Source organism: Myotis nattereri (genome assembly GCF_964212035.1).
Source record: "Myotis nattereri genome assembly, chromosome: 15".
Classification (NCBI taxonomy): Eukaryota; Metazoa; Chordata; class Mammalia; order Chiroptera; family Vespertilionidae; genus Myotis; species Myotis nattereri.
In genome coordinates, this window is record NC_138090.1 from 45240515 (window position 1) to 45262520 (window position 22006).

Sequence of the window (22006 nt, forward strand, 5' to 3'; positions counted from 1 at the left end):
CTAACTTCCTCAGGTGCTCTCTCTTCTATGATATAAGCCAATATATAGACTTAGATAGTATAATAAATAATAAGAATAAGAATATAGAAAATAGAATAAATAAATAAACCTTGGCCCCTGACTCCAGAGCCCACTTTTTTTAACCCTTGAGTTGTTACAGTGCCTCTCATTTCTTCCCATCCCCAGGATCAGAAACCCTTATGGTAGGGATACCGCATTTGGCTGTGCAGATTGTTCACTATCCAGTGGTCCCTGGCGGACAAACCCGTTAGAGCTGTAGTCTCTTCCATGCTCCGCTTATCCAGCCGGATGTGGCTGCATCTGCCTGGAAGTAGGAGTGCTCTTTCGTAATTTCTCCAAAGGTCCACATGGGCTTATGGGAGCCCAGACCTGTGGCTCATGGCTTCTTCTTCTTCTTCTTTTTTTTTAATGTATCTTCATTGATTTCAGAGAGGAAGAGAGAGGGAGAGAGGGAGAGAAGCATCAATGAGAATCATTGATTAGCTGCCTCCTGCACGCCCCCTACTGGGGGTCGGGCCCACAACTGGGTATGTGCCCTTATGGGGAATGGAACCTCTTGGTCCATAGGTCAACGCTCAGCCACTGAAGCCACACCAGCCAGGCTCATGGCTTCTTTGTCCTTCCCCAGTTATGCCTTCTCAGGACTCTGATGTTCCCCAGAAGGAGCAGGAGAAAATGACCAAGTTTCAGGTAAGTAAGGCATTTCTTTCTGTCTCCTAAGATGTGATTTTATTTCTCAAAGATTAGGCACATCTTTTTTCTCTTCCTTGGAAAGGCTCATGGAAAACAACTGATCTTGAGTGCATGTTGTGCGCTAGACTCTGTGTGTGTGTGTGTGTGTGTGTGTGTTTTGTTTGTTTGTTTTTATCTTTATTATTTCACAAAATAATCTGAAAAAGATAATACAAATCTGAAATAGACAAAAAATAATTTCCATTGTTACTACCCTCTTTTACAAACTAGCCGTTTTCACTTTCCCATATCCCTTTCTCACATGCACTCATACTTACACATTTGCAAAATTAGAATTGACAGGATATACTTATACATATTAGATAAAGGCTTACTATTGACAATGCTTATTAAGGTTAGTAAGGTAAACTCAAGGGAATATGAATAAAAGAAATGAGCCACACAAAAAATAAAGTAAATTTATGTAGAAAATAATGATCACTAATAACTAAATGAGTGTAAATGTTAATAAAAACTTCACTTCACTTAGGTTGTCAAATTTTTTTTGAAGGAATTATGTCCTATTTGTCCAGAGTCTAGAGCAGTGGTTCCCAACCTTCCTAATGCCGCGACCCTTTAATACAGTTCCTCATGTTGTGGTGACCCCCAATTTCATTGTTACAAATTCAACATAATTAAAGCATAGTGATTAATCACAAAAACAATATGTAATTATATATATGTTTTCCGATGGTCTTAGGTGACCCCTGTGAAAGGGTCGTTCGATCCCCAAAGGGGTCGCGACCCGCAGGTTGATAGCCGCTGGTCTAGAGATTCAGGGACGTTTGTATTCTCACATGAAAGGTGACTTGGGCCCTATTTGGTTTGGCTCAATGGATAGAGCGTCAGCCTGCGGACTGAAGGGTCCCAGGCTCGATTCTGGCCAAGGGCACATGCCTGGGTTGCAGGCTCCATCCCCAGTAGGGGCGTGCAGGAGGCAGCCGATCAATGATTCTCTCATCATTGATATTTCTATCTCCCTTTCTCTTCCTGTCTAAAATCAATAAAATATATTTAAAAAGAAAAAAAAAAGAAAGGTAACTTGGGAAAACCTTTAGAGAGGGAAATCTGCTATTTGCCATTCTGCTTTCAAATTTGTAACTTCATATTCTATTGTATGACTTTGCAATCGCTACTTCTTAGCTAAGATCTCTGTAAAAGGATCTCTGCAGCATTGATTATAAGTAAAAAATCCGTAATTAATTATATATTTATATTAATTAAAGATAAATCATCACAACAACCACCACCACCAAAAAAAAAAAAAAAAACCATCAAAAAAACAAAGATAAGTGGTCAGGTCTAAGGAGTACTATACTCTGCAATCCCAACATGGAATGGAAGCGTCTATAACGATACCAGTCGTTCAAACTTACTTAGTATTTGTTATGTGCCAGGCACCGTTTTAACTACTTTACGTATGTTCACTCATCTAATCCTTTCAAACATCTTGCAGTTTAGACACCGTTGTAGAGAAGAAGTGGAGATTGTTAGAGGTGAAGGAATTTGTCCAGCATCTTGCAATTAATACCTTGGCATTTGAACTCGGCCTGTTCCTTCATCAGCTGTGGCATGTGTCTTCAGAACACAGCGGAAGAGCTATAAGCTGGAGGATTGCTGAAGGCCTGTGAACTTTGCAAACGTTAAAAAGAGTGACAGAGCCCAAGGCTTGTAGGGAGACAGGGAGAGGTAGTGAGAGAGGGACAACTGTTGACTGAAACTGCCTGGGGTCCTCCATCTCTATAACGATTTTTTGGTAACGTTCTTTAACCTGTCGATGGTGCCTTCATGGGCCTTTTTTGCAAGATTCAGGTGGAGTGTGTTTGGTGTTGTAGGAGGCAGTGACCTTCAAGGACGTGGCTGTGGTTTTCACTGAAGAGGAGCTGGCGCTGCTGGACCCTGTCCAGAGGAAGCTGTACCGAGACGTGATGCTGGAGAACTTCCGGAACCTGGTCTCAGTGGGTGAGGACGGGCGCCCTCTGACACTGAGTCTCAGCCCCTTTGAGAGCCTCTGTGTCCTCTGTTCAGGGAGTTAGACCTTTTGAAATAGTTCCCTGACCTTGAAGACACAGTTTTTCTAACCTCTGGGATTACAGGCAAAGGTCTTTCTGGTCTTCCTGCTCAGGGAAAAATCTTGTCACCTTTCCCTCTCCTCCCCCGCCCCCCCCCCCCCCCCCAGGGACATTTGGCAATGTATGGGGACAGTTTTGTTTGTCATGACTGGGGGAGGGGTGCTAGCGATGCTGCTAAACCGCTTTCAATGCAAAGTATAACCCCCACAGCAGAGAATTAGCCAGTCCAAACAATCAACAGTGCCTTGGCTGAGCAGCCCTATTTTAAATGAAGTATAAACAGGCAGCTTAGCTTCTATACTTTGTCGTTCAAATACTTCATCTTTCAAATTATGGTTGTGACCCATTGATAGGTCATGGAATCAACTTAGCACATTGTCCAGAGGTAGGCAAAAGGAAGTTTACAGCTGTGAGTGGCATTCTTTTGATTTAAAGCTTTTCCATATGAGCAACTGTAACGTACTTTTGTCCACCCCTGCATTGGCATTACTTCCCCGCCCCCCCACCCCATGAAATAGTTCCTATCCTTTTTCTATTTTATTCTATCAGTGTTCCGTATCAAGACCTGCCTGCTCACATTGCGGCCTATACTATGTCCATTTGCAGTGAGTGGTGTGAGCGTGTGAGAAATTCAATGGAAACAGACAATGGCTAATTCTAATTTTATCTATATACTAGAGGCCTGGTCCACAAAATTCGTGCACTTGGCGGGGGTTTCCTCAGCCTGGCCTGCGCCCTCTCTCAGTCCAGGAGCCCTTGGAGGATGTCTGACTGTGGTGGAGGTGCTCGCCAGCCATGAGCCCAGCTCAGGACTTCTGGCTGAGCGGCGCTCCCCCTGTGGGAGTGCACTGACCATCAGGGGGCAGCTCCTGCATTGAGCGTCTGCCCCCTGGTGGTCAGTGCGCATCATTGCGACTGGTGGTTCTGCCATTCGGTTGATTTGCATATACATATTAGCCCTTTATTCTATAGGATAGATATGAACCAGGCCACGACCTAAATTTCTTTATTATTATAGTTCATGATCAAAAAGCTCTTAAAAATATCACTTTACAGGTTCTGAGGATTATGGAATTTGAACAAAAATATATTTTAGCTCTCTGCGCATCTTACATATATACATATATCTGCCTTTTCATAGGATATCTTTCCTTCAAACCAGGCAAAGCAACCCAGTTGGAGGCAGAAGAAAACCTTTGGATGATGGAAAGAGAAACTCAAAGAAATGGGAATTCCAGGGAGAACCACATGGCTGTTCTTGCAGGTACCGGCTAATCTGCTCACTGCATCTGTGATTACCACTCGTGTGGGAGTGCTGTCATCTCTTGCCTGGACTGTGACAATAGTCTCCACGCGAGCAAAAGGGATAGATGCAGAGGGTGAGGTCTCGGAGGGTCTCCTCCTGCTCCCTCTTATAAGGACGCTTGTGATTACTTTGGACCCATCCAGATAACCCAGGATAACCCCCTCTCAAGAGCCTTAATTTAGTCACATCTAAAATCCCCTTTGTCAAGGATATTAACATGTTTCCAGGTCCTACGGGTTAGGGTGTGGACGTCTATGAGGGCCATTCAATTAGCCCACCACACCCAGAACCGTGTATATACCTGTTGAGACTTTTTTAGCCTGTATTATTAGAATCTAACTCCAATAAATTTTTAAGGATTTGGTACGCTTCTCCCTCACCTTAAACATTTTAAGCCACTGGCTTCCAACCATTTTTAGTCATGACCTTCAATAAGAAATATTTTACATCTTGACCCAGCATCAATATAATGTATGTGCATATTTACATACGTGCCTGTAGCTGAAACAAGCATTTCACACAGTTGTGGTACCCTTAGCTTGTGATACACTTCTCATATTTTTATTCTTTTTTTAAATATTTGTCACAATTATGGAATTGGGTTCACAGTTCACTGATACCTCTCAGCAATTTGAAAAATTCTGTTGCAGCTGTGATAAAGCAGTAATGAAAACAGTGCATGTTTTTCCTGTGACCATTATATTCTAGTGGGTCTCAAACGATAAGAAAAAATTAGGAAGTATATAGTCAATCAGGCAAGTGCTGTGGGGCAAAATAAAGCAGGAAAGGCAAATGGGAAGAATCAAAGGTGTACGGGGGTGAGGAGGAATTATTTTATATTGAGTGATAAGGAAGGCCTCACCCAATTGAGTGACATTTGAGTAGAGACCTGAGGGGATGAGAAACAGCACAGTACTAGCTCTCCCGAGAAAGCTTTCCAAGGCGAGGAGACCTCCCTCTCTTCCTCGTCAGGATTGCCCTTGAGAGTCTGCACTGTGCCATTTCTTTCCTTTTCCCAGGTTCTTCCTGAGTTGTACCAGATTAGTTTTCCCTTTTCCACTTCTTACTGAGACCTGGTTTACTTCCAGATTTAGAACAATGAATATTATTAGTCCGACCATTTCCCAAATTTACTCTTAGAAGATAATTTTTATCAGGACCTAAAATCCTATTGTATGCCTACAGTCTGAGCTTTTGTAGCCTAATGAGGTAGAATCCCACTGGTCATAGGAATACTGTGGACAAGGTGAGCAACTTCTAATTGATGTCACTGTAGGTTAGAATGGGGATTGTCTTTGTTGCTCCGAAGCCATCTGAGTCCAGACTTCAGCTCAGGTGTTGCATGTTAGACTTATGGTTCTGAATGGGTCACCTTACACTTAGTGGGTAAGAGTCTGGCGACTCTATTCTTTGCTTCAACTGCACGGGAAAGCAAGAAAAGGACAAATGGTGTTGTACAGAGATGACCCTCCCCTAGGTTTATGAAGGCCTTGCCCCATGATCTAAGTGTGAAATCCTGACATTTCTGAGCGAAGCTTTCACTTGTCGTCATCTTGGAATACCGCTTTTTCTTACAGGCAGCAAGAATCAGAATGAGGTGGAGATTCTTCAGAAAGTTGCATTAAAGTACCTTTCACATGAAACGCTCTTCTGGCAAATCTGGAGACAGATTGCAAGTGATTCAACCAGGTGTCCTCAGAGGGAGAGCTCCCGGTTACTACAAGGCAGTTCTGATCAGACCTCTGGGAGTGGGAGCAGTGCGGTGAAATGTAAAGGAGATGGCTCCTGTTGTGTTGAAAATCAAGACTGTTTCCATGTCGAGGATGCTTGTGGGAATATACACGTGAGTGAGTCACAGAATCAGAATGGAGGTAAGCAGAGTCATGTGAAAGATCACCTGCATGCCTGCGAAGCCATGAAGAAATCACTACTTAGTGATCATATTAAAATTCACACAGAACAGAAACCCTACAGATCTAATGACTGTGGGAACAGCATGAGCGATGGCGTCAGTCAGCATTTATCCTGCAGAGAGGAACTGCATCTCTGTAGTGAGTGTGGGAAGGGCTTCAGCTATACCTCACTGCTTTCAAGTCACCAGACTGCACACCCAGGAGGGAAATGCTTGGCTCAGAACTCACACCTGCAGGGTCCTCAGAGGACTCACCCAGGAGAGAAACTCTCGAAATGTCATGACTCCGATGATTGCTTCAATAAGAGTTCCTTTCATTCTCATTCTGATCATGCAGGAGAAAAGTCCTATAGATGTGACAACTGTGGCAAGGGATTCAGTAGCAGCACAGGTCTCACCATTCATTACAGAACTCACACTGGAGAGAAACCTTATAAATGTGAGGAGTGTGGTAAATGCTTTAGTCAGAGTTCAAACTTCCAATGCCATCAGAGAGTCCACACTGAAGAAAAGCCATACAAATGTGAAGAGTGCGGCAAGGGCTTCGGTTGGAGTGTTAATCTTCGTGTTCATCAGAGGGTCCACAGGGGTGAGAAACCCTATATCTGTGAGGAGTGCGGGAAGGGCTTTACTCAGGCCGCCCACTATCACATCCATCAGAGGGTCCACACTGGGGAGAAACCTTATAAGTGTGATGTCTGTGGGAAGGGCTTCAGCCACAATTCACCATTAATATGCCACCGGAGACTCCACACTGGAGAGAAACCGTACAAATGTGAGGTGTGTGGGAAAGGCTTTACTCGCAATACGGATCTTCACATCCATTTTCGGGTTCACACAGGAGAGAAACCCTACAGATGTAAGGAGTGTGGGAAGGGCTTCAGCCAGGCTTCCAATCTTCAAGTCCATCAGAACGTCCACACGGGGGAGAAACGATTCAAATGTGAAACTTGTGGGAAGGGCTTCAGTCAGTCCTCAAAGCTGCAAACCCATCAAAGAGTCCACACGGGGGAGAAGCCATATAAATGTGATGTGTGTGGAAAGGGCTTCAGTTACAGTTCCAACCTTAAACTGCACCAAGTAATTCACACGGGGGAGAAGCCATACAAGTGTGAGGAGTGTGGGAGGGGCTTTAGTTGGAGATCAAATCTTCACGCTCATCAGCGAGTCCACTCAGGAGAGAAGCCCTATAAATGTGACAAGTGTGATAAGAGCTTCAGTCAGTCCATCGATTTTCGGGTCCATCAGAGAGTCCACACTGGAGAGAAACCGTACACGTGTGGTGTGTGCGGGAAGGGCTTCAGTCAGTCCTCTGGCCTTCAGTCCCATCAGAGAGTCCACACGGGGGAGAAGCCATACACATGTGATGTCTGTGGCAAGGGCTTTAGGTACAGCTCACAGTTTCTATACCATCAGAGAGGCCACACTGGGGAGAAACCTTACACATGTGAGGAGTGTGGGAAAGGCTTTGGTAGGAGCTTGAATCTTCGCCATCATCAGAGGGTGCACACTGGAGAGAAGCCCCACAAGTGTGAGGAGTGTGGAAAGTCCTTCAGTCTCCCCTCAAATCTTAGAGTCCATTTGAGTGTTCACCTTCGGGAGAAACTGTTTACATGTGAGGAGTGTGGGAAGGGCTTCAGTCAGAGTTCACGTCTTCAGGCCCATCTGAGAGTTCACACCGGAGAGAAACCGTACACGTGTGACGTATGCGGGAAGGACTTCAGTCACCGCTCACGTCTCACGCACCATCAGAAAGTCCACTCTGGCAAGAATCGTTAAGAATGAGAAATGTGTTCATGCTTCCCGTCAGGTTGTGCATCTAGCTTTTGGAGAGTTCATGCTGGGGATAAAACACTAAAGTTTTGAGAGTGGAAAGGGGTTTTATAAATATTTCTCTCTTTTCTGAGACCAGCACGGCTAGAGAGCGGACAGGAGTCCCGAGTATGGGCGACGGGGGATTGAGAAAATGAAGAGACACAAAGACAGTAGGAAAGCTGGGACCGGGTGGGACAGCTGTCCTCTAATGGAGAGACGGGGACCCAGAGCCGATACAGCACATTTATTTTATACAGTAAGATACCAGGAAGTTTTACCAAAGTTTAAGATAAAGAAAGTATGTGCATTGCTGTGGCTTCTTTGTAATCGTCACTTCTGGATGGGCTGGATAATCATGTTTGTTCCTGGTGCCAGGCTGGATTTAGATAATGAAATCCACCCCCTGGTGCCTGAACTAAAGGTCAGACTGACAGCACATCTGCCTCTGGCAATGTATGTTTCCAGGGCATGGCTCTGCCAGGATCCACTGGATTCAGATGGTTGTCATCTCAGGGGCCTTTCCCAGGCATTCTCTACAGGGTTTCTTCACTTGGAATCTAATAAATCCAGGAATAGGACTGATATTCAGGGGAGAAATATGTTGTAACCCTCTTGGTAAAATCCAGTTGATGTAAATGATCTTTCAAAATGAGTGCATGCCAAAAAAGAATGTGTGAAAAGGATTATTTGCCATATACAATCTAGTTTGGGGCTATCAGGGAAGGTTTTGGATTATTTTCTCATTAACTTCCAATTTATATGTATTTACAGTGACCATTATTTTTTTTTACTAAAGTTTAAAAGGTATGAAAAATGAAATGAATAAAATAACTAACTAAAAATTACGTATAGTCAAGGACTCATAATATGATTGGTTTATTTCATACAGTATATTGGATTAAAATTAAAGAATATATCCCCAGAGATGAATCTTAGCTCTTCAGAAGTGAATTTGTGTTTGTAATGTTCATATATATGAACATTAATTGCATTATTGATTATAAAAACAAACATAGAAATAATCATTGATTGTCAAAGTGTTTTACAATTCATTGATCCAGAGGAACACTATGCAAACATCAAATGGGAGAAGGTAAATTTGTAGTAAACGATGTTGGATGATGTCCAGAATATATTCATTTGGAAAACAAATCTTGGGATTTTCATGTGATCACATTTTTTTTTTTAAAAAGGTATAAATGCATTAGGTAGGTATTCTAGTTATCTCTAAATGGGATTTTGCATTTTCTGTGTTCCAGTAAAACTTTATTATGGACACTGAAATTTGAATTTATTATATATTTTCCAGGTGTCATGAAATACTCTTTTCATTTCCCCCCATCTCTTAAAAATGTAGAATACATTCTTTGTTATTTTTGTGGGGTATTTTTGTTGTTAATCCTCACCTGAGGATATTTTTTTCCATTGATTTTTAGAGAAAGAAAGAGAGATAGAAACATTGATGTGAGAGAGACACCTGGATTGGTTGCCTCCTGCACATGCCCTGACTGGGGCCAGGGATCAAACCTGAAGCCAAGGTATGTGCCCTTGACAGAAATTGAACCCACAACCCTTCAGTGCCAGGGCCAATGCTCTAACCACTGAGAACAGCAGCCAGGGTATATAAACTATTCTTAGTTCATGGGCCATAGTAAACGAGGTGGCAGGCTGGTTTTGGCCCACAAGTTATAGTTTGCTGACTCCTAATCTAGTTGATCATATTTAAAAAAAATTTTTAAATTACAGTTAACATTCAATATTATAGCAGTACAGCATAGTGGTTAGACATTTATATAACTTAAGAAGAGGTGATCCCCAGTAAGTCTAGTATCCACCTGGCACCATACATAGTTATTAAAATATTGACTATACTAGAGGCCCGGTGCACGAAAATCATGCACTGGAGGAGGGAATCCCTCAGCCTGGCCTGCGCCCTCTCGCAGTCTGGGACCCTCGCTCCTTAATGCCTCCCTGCTTGCTGCTCCTTAGCGCTGCTGCAGAGTCGGGAGAGGCTCCTGCCACTGCTGCTGCTCTCACTAGCGGTGAGCCTGGCTTCTGGCAGCTGAGCGGCGTGCCCCCTGTGAGAGCGCACTCACCACCAGAGGGCAGCTCCTGCCTTGAGCATCTGCCCCCTGGTGATCAGTGGGCATCATAGTGACTGGTAATTCTGGTCATTCTGCTGTAACAGTTGATGAGACTTTCATTATATAGATCCCCTATGCTGTACTTTACATCCACAAGACTACTTTGTAACTGCCAATTTGTACCTCTCACCCAGCCTCCCAACTCCTGCATTTCTTTAAAGTTAATTGTTTTGAAATAATTTAAACCTTTCTGTAAAAATTATATAAAATCTCATATACAGTTGGTAATGTGTTTGAGTCATTATTCTATACAAGTGAATTTGTACATATATTGATACTTCTGTGTACATGCACATTTTTAAAAAATATTTTTATTGATTTCAGAAAGGAAGGGAGAGGGAGATAGAAATAGAAACATCAATGATGAGAGAATCATTGGTCAGCTGCCTCCCGCACCCCCCCTACTGGGGATCAAGCCTGCAACCCAAGCACATGCCCTTGACTGGAATTGAACCCGGGACCCTCCCAATGCTCTATCCACTGAGCCAAACCAGCTAGGGCCATGCACATTTTTTAAAAAAACTTCCCTTTCTCTTTTTTTTGAAATTTATTTTTTGGTAGGTGATGAAATTAAAATCAATTTATGGGATCTTCAAGGTGTATATTGCCTCTGGCAGAATTTAATTATTCTTCATAGGAATATCTAGTTCTTCTTATGCCAGTTACCGAAATTTTGCTTCATTCCCCACTACTTTGCAGTACCATGTTTAAAGAAAACCAGTAATCTATACATAATTACAGGTCTGTTTTGGTTCTCAATTTCCTTTGATTGATCTATTTTTCAATATTTTTACCAAAACCACAGTACTTTAGTTACTATAGCTTTGCAATGAGTCTTTTTTTAAAATATAAATTTTTATTGATTTCAGAGAGGAAAGGAGAGGGAGATAGAGATAGAAACATCAATGATGAGAGAGAATCATTGATCAGCTGCCTCCAGCACGCCCCCTACTGGGGGTCAAGCCCGCAACCCAGGCACGTGTCCTGACGGGGAATCAAACCATGACCTCCTGGTTCATAGGTTGACGCTCAATCACTGAGCCACACCAGCCAGGCTTTCAATGAGTCTTGATATTTAGTAGAGGACGTGTTCTTATCTTGTTCTCTTTTAGGATATCTTGGCAACTTTCAGGAGATACAAACAGAACCACCCATAAAGTATTCTTTCTGAAAAAAAAAATGAATTAGTTCAGCCCATGTGGCTCAGTGGTTGAGTGTTCAATTCCTAATCAGGGCACATGCCAGGGTTGCATGCTCGATCCCCAGTAGGGGGTGTGTAGGAGGCAGTGATCAATGATTCTCTGATCATTGATGTTTATATCTCTCCCTCTCCTTTCTCTGAAATCAATAAAAATATATTTTTTAAAAAATGAATCGAATTGAGCCTTTAACTCTAATCATTGTTTTATAGACAATATGGAGAAATATTTGCAATAACATGAATGTAACAGGAGGGCATTATGTTAACTGAAATAAGCCAGACAGAGAAAGACAAATACTGCCTAGTAGAATTATATGTGGAATCTAAGGGAGGAAAAAAGTTAAACTCATAGAAACAGAGTAGAACGGTGGTGGTTGCCTGGGGGATTCAGGTGGGGGTGGGGGAAGTAGGGAGAGGTTGGCTCAAGGGTGCAAACCTTCAGTTATAAGATGATTAAGGTCTGAGGATCTAGTGTATTCCACGTTGACTACAGTTGAAATTTGCTGAAAGTAGATCTTAAAGGTCCTCACCACAAAGTTTGCAATGTGAGTTGATGGATGTGTAAGTTAGATTGTAAGTACATTCACACTTTAACAAAAAATGTATTGATTGACTTTAGAGAGTGAAGGGAAGGGAGAAAAACATTGACTTGTTGCTCCACCCATTCATGCATTCATTGGTTGCTCCTTGTATGTGCCCTGACCAGGGATCAAATCTGCAACCTTGGTGTAGCAGGGCAAAACCAACTGAGCTACCTGGCTAGAGACTAAATATAGGGTGTCCCTCCAAAATGTATACACACACTTTGAATAATTACCAAGGCAGTGTTTATTAAAATACATTGCATTTTCAAAATTGAGCAATCAGTGCTCGCTTTGGCAGCACATATACTAAAATTGGAACAATACAGAGAAGGTTAGCATAGCCCCTGCGCAAGGATGGCATGCAAATTCATGAAGTGTCCCATATTTAACAAAAAAAAAAGAGCTACCAGTTGTTAAAGTGTATACATTTTTTGAGACACCCTAGCATACCTCAAAGTGCCCTAAAAAAGTTGAATTTGTTAGTTACTTAAGTGCGATACCATACATCCACACCTACTTTTTGAATAATCATGCTCTTGTAGAAAAGTAGAACATCCTATCGTATTTATGATGTCAAGAGCAGGCTGGATATAGATTATGAGACGTTTGAAGGTGAGCTAAAGAAAGAAACATTTTCAACATACATTCGAGGCTTTTTCAAGTTACAGTATTTCCTTCACTTTCTTGACTGTATTTTCTTTCACTTGCCAGAAAACTAATTTAAAAATGAATATTTAAAACCAAGATAAATGGGAAACTTTTGGTATTTATTCTGTGGGGTGGTGAGAGATCACTTTTCTTTTTCATGTGTCCAGCATTTCCGAATGAATAGCTCACACAAGATAAACTGTCAGAGGATTAGAGGCATCCAGGGGCTACCAGACTTTGAGATCCTTTAACTTTTTGCCCTATTCATCCACATTGACTTTTCAGTCACACTTATTAATACTGTGATTTTTTTTAATTTAGAAAAAAGAAAAGAAAAAAAAAGTCAAGCTCTAATAGTGCCTAAGAACTGACCGAGCTGAACCATCATATATATATATATATATATATTTTTTTTTTTTTGAAGCGGCAACCTAATATAAGCGCCACCTTGTGGAGGATCCTGGGAAGTGTAGTCCAGAAGCGCTGGGCAGCGAGATCCACTTCCGCTCTGGGAGGGCGGAGCTGTGGCCCCCCGTTTCCCCCCGGGATTCTGGAGTGGGATGGGCGCGAGTCACCACGATCTCCGCGGAGGTGAGTGAGCGAGCGAGCGAGTGCGGACCCCCGTGCCTCTGACTGGCTTGCGTGGCCTGGGCCCCGTAGGCGCCATCCTCGCTCTTGGGGAGCAGAAGCGGCGGGTGGCAGGTTTGTGCAAGGTTCGCGCGTGGAGTTGGGGATCGGCCGGGTCGGGAATCAGTTTCTGTGTCTCTGGGCCGATCCCCTCGCCTCCCTTACTCCCGCTTACTCCGTGCCTTTCCAGCTGTATAATCTTTGTGGAGTTATTGCTTTATCTGTTCCTCCTGCCTAGAGAGGGGTTGATGGTCGTGTCACCGGACAGTAGTGTCCCACCGGACCGGCATCAGGCCGAGTCGCCCCCCAGCCGGCCGGGAGTGTGTGGGGTCTTGATTTCGTGTAAGATTTCACAGCAGGAATCCAGGTGATTTTAAGAGGCTGTTTATTAAAGCTGGGACAGGAAGACTTTAGGGGAAAGAAAATAGAAAGTTCACCCGTGAGAAGGCGGGGGCGCGCTCCAAAGGGAGCGAGGGCCGGCTTCCTTTATCTTGAGGGGTTTTATCTGCTTCCCGAAGGCGGGATTTTTAGGGGAGGATCTCGAAAAAATATTCAGCAGCTTTTCCAGGTGTGCACTTTCATGGACCTGATCTCCACTGTTAGGTCAGCGCCAGGCCCTGGCCTCCCTGTCCTGGTTTTGCAGCTTTTTCTGGGCCTGGAGCTGAAATACAACGGATGCCTTGATGTTATCTCTAGAGAGGGAAAGTCAGCGGGAAGGTCTAACCGATGACCAGCGATATGGAACATCACCCTTGGCAAGGTCCGGCGCCAGTTTTCCCGGGGCCTTCCACCTGTGACCTGTATCTGGCTGTGAATTGCTCTGCGGTTTGGTTCAGTTATCTGTCTGTTTTCCCATCCCACCTGCCAAGGAGTTTTCCTAGCTTCTTACTGTTCTGCCTGAGGAGGACCTCTCTAGTGGGTGCGTTGTAAGATTAGGTGAAAGTAAAAGATGTAGCCCTAGCCGGTTTGGCTCAGTGGATAGGGCGTTGGCTTGTGGACTCAAGGGTCCCAAGTTCGATTCCGGTTAAGGGCATGTACCTTTGTTGCGGCCACATACCCAGTGGGGGGTGTGCAGAAGGCAGCTCCCTGTTCGATGTTTCTCTCTCATCGACGTTTCTGACTCTCTATCCCTCTCCCTTCCTCTCTGTAAAAAAATCAATAAAATATATTTAAAAAAGAGAAAAAATGATATAAAAGTGCTTAGCAGTGATCCCAGCACAAGCTAAGAGGTGGCTGGTTGTTATCAATCTATTATTTCCTTCTGAGAAGTGCTCAGTCCCTGAAAGCTTCGGTGCTGAGCCTGCCTGAGTTCTGAGCTCCGGCTCCAGCACCGCTGGCCCCTGTCTGTCCTCTGTGGTGGGGAGCGGGGCTGTTGGGGGATTGCTAAGGACTTCCCACTCCCCCCCATCCTGTTTGAAAGGCAGAAGTGGGCCACCCCCGCTGGTGCCTGGAGGATGCCCACTGTGATTCATCCTGGACCAGAGGCACTATTGTAATATCTTCCAGCCTCCTGTCCGTTCTCAGCCTGGCTTCTCAAAGAGGGTGCAGAGGGGAGGGAGTGACCCCTGGCTTGTGGTCACATTGTCCCAACGTGGGATAATTTAACAAGCTGTGCGTCACTGCTGTTCTCAATAGGGAAGCAGACTTCCTTCACTCGTTAGCAAGTTTTCTCTATTGGGCAAATGTTCAGACATTGAATGAGTGAAGGGGAGGTTGGATGAGACATTGTGGAACGAGTAACAATGTTTAACATGTTGAGTGACAGTCTTCTATAGGTTTTATTTGCTTTAATTAGCTTAATCCTCATAACAGACAAAGAATGTTGATAGGTGAAGAGTTTAAGAGAGCAGAGAAGACATAGAACTGAAGCCTGGGTTCTTGACCTTGCTGCCATACCCTCCTTCAGCCCTAAGAAATGGTAATCCCGAGGACTGAAGGAGGGAGGGTCATTTGGTAATAATTTAGGGCCTTAGCGCACTTGAAGGCTATGCTCATTCAATTAATTCCTTGTTATTTTTTATGACATTATGTTCATATTCTGATTATTGAGTTAATTTGTGCTCATCGTAGAGAATTTGAGAAATAGCTGAAGGAAGCCAAACGTTATCCATGACCCCAGGTGTAGCGATAACTATAAGGATGTTAATGTATTTCTCTCTGCTTGTTTCTATGTCTGTATATATTCTCTGTGCTTCTCAAAACTTGTATCATAGTTGTCACCCTTTGACAACTGTGATCATGAACCTTTCAAACACAAGTGTAGAGAAAATACTGTACTAATGAATGTATACTAATGTATGAGCACAGCCTTCAACTGTTGTCAACTCTTTGTTCATCTTGTTACATCGTCCTCCCCCATTATCACATTTGCTTTGGTATTTTATTGCCAACTCCAGACACTGAGTCTAGAAGATGTATATTGGATTATTATAAATATACTAGAGGCCCAGTGCATGAAAATCGTGCATGGGGCGGGGGGGGGGGGCTCCCCTCAGACAAGCCTGCACCCTCTCCAATCCAGGACCCCTTGGGGGCTGTCCGACTGCCAGTTTAGGCTCGATCCCGAGGATCGGGCCTAAATCAGCAGTCGGACATCCCTCTCACAATCCTGGACTGCTGGCTCCTAATCGCTCACCTGCCTGCCTGCCTGGTCATCCCTAACCGCCTCCCCGCCTGCCTGATCGCACCTCACTGCCTCTGTGTGCTGGCCTGGTCACCCCTAACTGCCCTCTCTGCTGACCTGATCACCCCCCAACTGCCCCCCACCGCCAGCCTAGTTGGCCCTCACTGCCCCCCCCAGCCTAATCGCCCCCAATTATCCCCCTGCCGGCCTGGTCACCCCCAACTGCACCCCCTCTGCTGGCCTGGTCACCCCTAACTGCCCCCCCCCCCCAGCCTGGGTGCCTCTTACTGCCTCCTCCTGCTGACCTGGTCACCCCCAACCACCCCCCTCTGCCGGCCTGGTTTCCCCTAACTGCCCCCTCTGCAGGCCTAGTCGCCCCTCACTGCCCCTCCTGTCAGCCTAATTGCCCCCAACTGCCCCTCCTGCTGGCCTGGTTGCCCTCAACTCCCCCCCGCCCCCCGCCAGCCTAGTTGCCTCTTACTGCCCCCCTGCCAGCCTGGTCACCCCCAACTGCCCCCCTCTCTGGCCTGGTTGCCCCTCACTGCCCCCTGCCAGCCTAATTGCCCCCAACTGCCCCCCCTGTCAGCCTGGTTGCCCCCAACTATCCCCTCCCTACCGGCCTGGTTGTCCCTAACTGCCCCCTCTACTGACCTGGTCACCCCCAACTGCCCTCCCCTGCTGGCCTACTCGCCCTCACTGCCCCCCCTGCCAGCCTAATTGCCCCCAACTGCCCCTCCTGCCAGCCTGGTTGCCCCAAACTGCCCCCCACCCCCTTGCCGGCCTGGTTGCCCCTCACAGGCCCCCTGCTGACCTGGTTGCCCCATGCAGCCTCCTGTTCAGTCGTTTGGTCATCCCTCACTAACCCCCCTGCCGGCCTGGCCGTAGGCAGCCATCTTGTGAGGGTGTGGGGGTTAATTTGCATATTACCTCTTTATTATATAGGATGGAGGTCAAGGGAGAGAAGACATTAACAGTTCCAAAGTTCTCACATGGTAACTGGGAGAATGGTGGTTAGTGAGAGAGCTGGGGGTCCTGAAGAGTTGCAGTTAAAGGGGAGGCGCTGAATTTTGTTTGTTTATTTGGAATTTAATTTGCTCTTGGTTTCCAGCTGGTGCTCCTCTTAAGCTGTAGGTTCCTATGTTGTGGGGATTGTGTCGTTCTTTTCAGCGTGCCCAACACTGACAAGGTTTGCAGAAGGAAGTTATTCAATTGTGTATGGCTGGTGCATGGTCAGCTGGCAGCTGGATACCTGGGCCTGCAGCCCTGAGAGGTTGTTTTCTGATTTCCTGAAAACAGGTGACAAAACTATGAAAAGGATCTATATGGGTATTGGGTATTTCTGGCCTTTATAGGACCACTCTTGGCTGTGCACAGTTGCTTTTCAAAGTATTTGATACTTGATGTACAGTTATTAACAATACATTCATATCCTAAAACAAATTGACTTAGGAACTAACCCAGACTAGTGTATCATTTCTATATAATTTATTATATAATGACAATGATAATTAGCATTTATTGGGAGTGTATTATGGTTCAAGCAGAGTTTCCAGTGCTTTTGTGTATGAACTCATTTCTTCCTCAAAACAACATACAGACCAGGCACAGGAGGATAACTGACCTGCAGATGTGACTGAACTAGTAACTATAGCACAGGCATTGATACCATCCCTGGTAAATAGCACCTCCCGTTTGTTCGTCTCCCTTTTTTCCTGCCATATTTTTCTTAACAGTGCTATGACGGGCCAACACATTGTATACTTATCCGTTGATTGATTGCCTACCTGCCTCCTCTAGTGTAGTATCAGCTTCATGAGATCAAGGACTTTAATGTGCCTAGCTCATGTTAGATGCTCAATAAGGATTTATTGAGCCCTATCCGGTTTGGCTCAGTGGATAGAGCGTCGGCCTGCGGACTGAAGGGTCCCAGGTTCGATTCTGGCCAAGGGCGCATGCCTGGGTTGCAGGCTCGATCCCCAGTGGGGGGCATGCAGGAGGCAGCCGATCAATGATTCTCTCTCATCATTGATGTTTCTATCTCTCTATCCCTCTTCCTTCCTCTCTAAAATCAGTAAAGATGTATTTTAAAAAAACTGAAAATATATTTTTTAAAAAAAGGATTTGTTGAATAAGTGAGTTAATGATCTTGGTGAGTAGTAATGAAGCTCTCAGTTAATATGACACAGGATGTATCTTTATCAGCTATTCATTAAATTATTCATTTATTTTTAAACAAATCTGTCTGGAGTGCCTGTGACATGCCATGAGCTGGAGAAAGAGTAGTGACCAAAACAGTGGGGCTTCATTAAAAAGATGGATAAATACAAGGAAGATAAATAACTAAAACACACAGGAGGATGTTAGAAAGTAATGACACTAAATATAAAAAGGAAGTGAGTGGGAAAAAAAAAGTGGGGAATTTAAATTATATAAAGCATGGTCATGGAAGAGCTCTTTGAGGAGAATGACATTTGAGAAAATACCTGGTGTGAAATCAATCAGTCAACCAATCAATCACTTTTTAAATTAAATAAATAACTACATAGGGTTTGCCTCCTGAGAAGCCCATGAATGACCCTTTTATGAAAAAGGAACTTTTACGGATGACCTTGATGTTGTTTGAGCAAAGCCAGTAAAAGAAGAAACCCTGAAGATACAGCGCATCCTCTCCTCCTCCCACTGGGGAGCTCAGAATCGCTCAGCTCAGAGGAGCCTCAGACATCAACTGGTTCACTCCTTCCTGACTACCCAGTGGAGTGTGTTTTCAGCCATTCATTGATTCCATGGGTTTTGAGTTCTCACTCTATTCTAGCTGCAAAAGATAAAAAGATGTGTTAGTCATCTTATAGGCAAAAGAGCTGCTTACCCTCTAATTAGCCCTCAACTGCCCCCAGGTGATGGAAGGCTTCTCAGAGTAGCTGGCAGGCAGCAGGCAGGTGGTTGGCAGGTGGCGGGCAGGCGGTGGGCAGGTGGCCAGCTAGCCAGATGCCCCAGACCCCACTTGCTTTCTCTCACTAAATACTGTGAAATGTCAGGTCTCCTTGCAAAGCTCCATGACTGAGCAGAGCAGGAGAGTGCAGCAAATGTAGGGCCAGGACAAGGAACTGGACGTTATAAAGGGAATTGCTTCCAGGCTTTGAGAAGCGGATGTGTTGCTCTCATTCCCGCCACAGTCCTTCTGCCGGAAGTAGGAAGGCCCATGAACATGAGTAGCCCTCAGGTACTGCATGCGTATTTGAACGTATTGACAAAGCTGTGAGCTAGACAGTGGTACGATCCCCACTTGATAGATGTGGAATAGGCGCAAAGGGTAGTGGGTCAGAAGGATCATTAGTGGGATCCTGGCGATATGCCCCACCCAGACCTGTTGGCCTCTGAGTTTTACTCTGTGGTCATGGCCAGTGCATTCCAGGGCCTCTCATTTCCCACGGTCCCCAGGATGAGAGCGATGACCCTGGACTCTGTGCTATTAGCCTTACTGCTTGGAGCCGGGCAGGTAGTTCGCTGCACTAGGGCCCCTGGCTGAGAGGCTACTGCTATGGGCCGAAGGAGGGGGTCACTTTTTAAAATTCACACAGAGCAGCCATATGTGCCAGGGCCTGTGTCTCATGGCTTCTTTCTCCTTTGCCACTTGTGCCTTCCAGGGTTCTGTGCTTCTCCAGGAGCAGGAGAAAATGGCCAACTTCCAGGTGAGTTGAGTTTTGATTTTCATCTCTTAAAGATCTCAAAGATTAGACACAGCATCTTTCTCTTCCTTGGGAAGGATAAAAGACAGGTAGGTGTTTGTTATGTGCCAGTTACTATTGTTTATATTGGTTCTATTTTTGTTTTTGTCTTTAACTTTTGTTTTTATTTTTGGTTTTATCATCATTTTACGGAAAGTTCAGAAATTCATAGATATAAAAAATTTTTTTAAAGCCACATTGCTGGGGGGTGGGAGTGGCTGGGGAGAGGTCAATGATAGAAAAAGGAGACATATGTAAGACTTTAAACAATGAATTTTTTTAAAAAAGCCACATTACTACACTGCTATGTCAGCTATTTCCTCATGCCATATCCTATCTAATAATAGACAAACATGGTACTTAACTGTAGCTCCGACACGCTTCCCATTGGCTAATCAGGGCGATATGCAAATTAACTGCCAACCAAGATGGCGGTTAACCGCCAAGAAAGATGGCGGTTAATTTGCATACTCGCAATGATGGGAGGCGAAAGGGGAAGGATGGAAGACAGTGATCAGAAACCCAGGCGCAGGCAAGAGCCAGGGAGCAGGGCAAAGGTCGGCCCTGGAGGCCACCTTTGCCCTGCAACCAATGGGTGATCGCAGAAGCCTGGGGGGTGGGGCAGGGAAGCGGACTCAGACAGCGACTGTGACCGCAGAAGCCGGGTGCAGGGGGTGAGGGAGGCGGCTGCCGCCAGCGTCCCGGCTGCGGCTTCCCTGCCCCGCACCCGGCTTCTGCGACCAGTGACCACAGAAGCCGGGTGCTGGGGCGATCACAGAAGCCAGGTGCGTGGGCAGGAAAGCAGCCTCCGCCAGCATCCAGGCCGCGACTTCCCTGCCCCGCACCCGGCTTCTGCGATTGGTGATGCCTATTTTTGCATGACACATAATTGACTACCCTCCCTGGAAGCACAGAAAAAGAAGAAGCCCCCAGAAGAAGAAGCTGCCCACCTTTGGTCCAGGTGCCAGCGCCTGGGGCTGGCTGCAGCCCAGGAGATGGACAAGCTACAGGCCAGAGGTCCCAGGCTGCAACCACCTGGAGAAGCTGCCAGCCCTGTGGTCCAGGGCGCCAGCGCCTGTGGCCAGGGAAATAGGTTCCCTCTTCTCCTACTGCAGTCATTACTTCAATATTCCCCTTCTGAATTTCTCTCCTGTGCTGCAACCCAACTCCACTTTTCATCGGAAGGATACGGAACAGAGAGAGCAGTGTTAAAAGCTTACATTTTTAAGCTGGTAAGGTTGGTACATAAACATATAAATGGAAAACTAGAGTCCTTAAGGTAACAAAGGCTACAAAGGACAGGGACAGCGCATGACCTATTATATCCAGCAATCCATATGGGGACTGAAAACTTCGCAATGATGACAATTACTGAAGATATGAATCAACTAAAATAGTTGACAGGGACAATTCTTCCATCTTTGAAAATATCTACATCAAATCTGTTTAAATAGATTTTCATCTGCATAATATAACACATTCTGACAAGACCACCACCACCACCAATGTGGTCAGTGTTGTGCCATAAAATGTTTAATAACTGAGGGGACCCCCCCCCCGAACAGAGCCCAGCCATAATGTTTCCTTCTAGGCTCACACCCAGAAACGTTTTCTTTTTGGCCCTTCCTTGACCCAGGCCTTGGCCAGGTTCCCAAAGTCCCATGGTTTACTCTCAGATGACCTTCATTACATCCCACAGGGGAGAGTTGGAGGGGCCCGTGTTCTCTCGTACCACATACTCTTTTGAGTCAGTTTTCTACCCCTCAGAGGCATCTGCTGTTCCGATCTGTCATCGCATGATTAGTTTACTTGCTTACAAATTTAATATATTTAATTCGTACAGTCTGTACTCTTGTGCCTGGCTTTTTTCACTCAGCATAATGTTTTTGAGATTCATCTATGTGGTATGCATCACTACATTATTCCTTTTTATTGTTGAGTTGTATCACATTTTATGAATATATAGGACACTTTGTTTATCCTTCGGAAGGATAGACAAAATTCTCCTTTTGAAGGACATTTGGGTTCTTTGGCAGCTTTTGATATACATAACGGTCCTCTGAGCATTCTTGTGCAGGTCTTTTTATGGGTATATTTTCATATCTCTTGAGTAATCATCTAGAAGTGGAAAGACACAGTTTGTAGGGTAGGTGAATGTAAGCAGTTACCCAAAGAGGTGGTACCATTTACAGCCCACCACAGCATCTGAGAGTTTAAGTTGCTCTATATCTTTGCTATAGTTTGATGTAGATCTTTTTATTTCAGTAAAGCCCAGTGCATGAAATTCATGCAAGGTAGGGTGCCTAGTGGCTGCCAGCTGCCAGCAGGGACTCCATTCTCCAGCTGCTGGCTGCTGGCCAGGGCCTTCCTTCATTCTGTGCTGCCCCTTGGTGGTCAGCACACATCATAGCGAGTGATTGAACTCTTGGTTGGTCGAACTCCTGAGGGAACACTTTGCATATTAGGTTTTTATATATATATATATAGACTAGAGGCCCAGTGCATGAACATTCATGCACTAGGGGGATATCCCTCAGCCCAGCCTGTGCCCTCTCACAGTTCGGGAGCCCTCAGGGGATGTCCAACTGATGGTTTA

At 45.1% G+C, this 22006-nt stretch overlaps 1 protein-coding gene across 1 annotated transcript in view; it reads left to right on the forward strand.

The window, feature by feature from the left end:
• Positions 1-651: 651 nt before the first annotated feature.
• Positions 652-22006, forward strand: part of LOC308530625 (zinc finger protein 560-like) — a gene marked incomplete at its 5' end in the record, with an annotated part of 33238 nt that continues 11883 nt past the window's right edge. The window contains 4 exons of the mRNA XM_081107332.1: positions 652-711; positions 2589-2711; positions 12892-13026; positions 19330-19374. Of these exons, the coding sequence (XP_080963458.1) occupies positions 652-711; positions 2589-2711; positions 12892-13026; positions 19330-19374 (363 nt within the window). The remainder of the gene's footprint in view (positions 712-2588; positions 2712-12891; positions 13027-19329; positions 19375-22006) is intronic.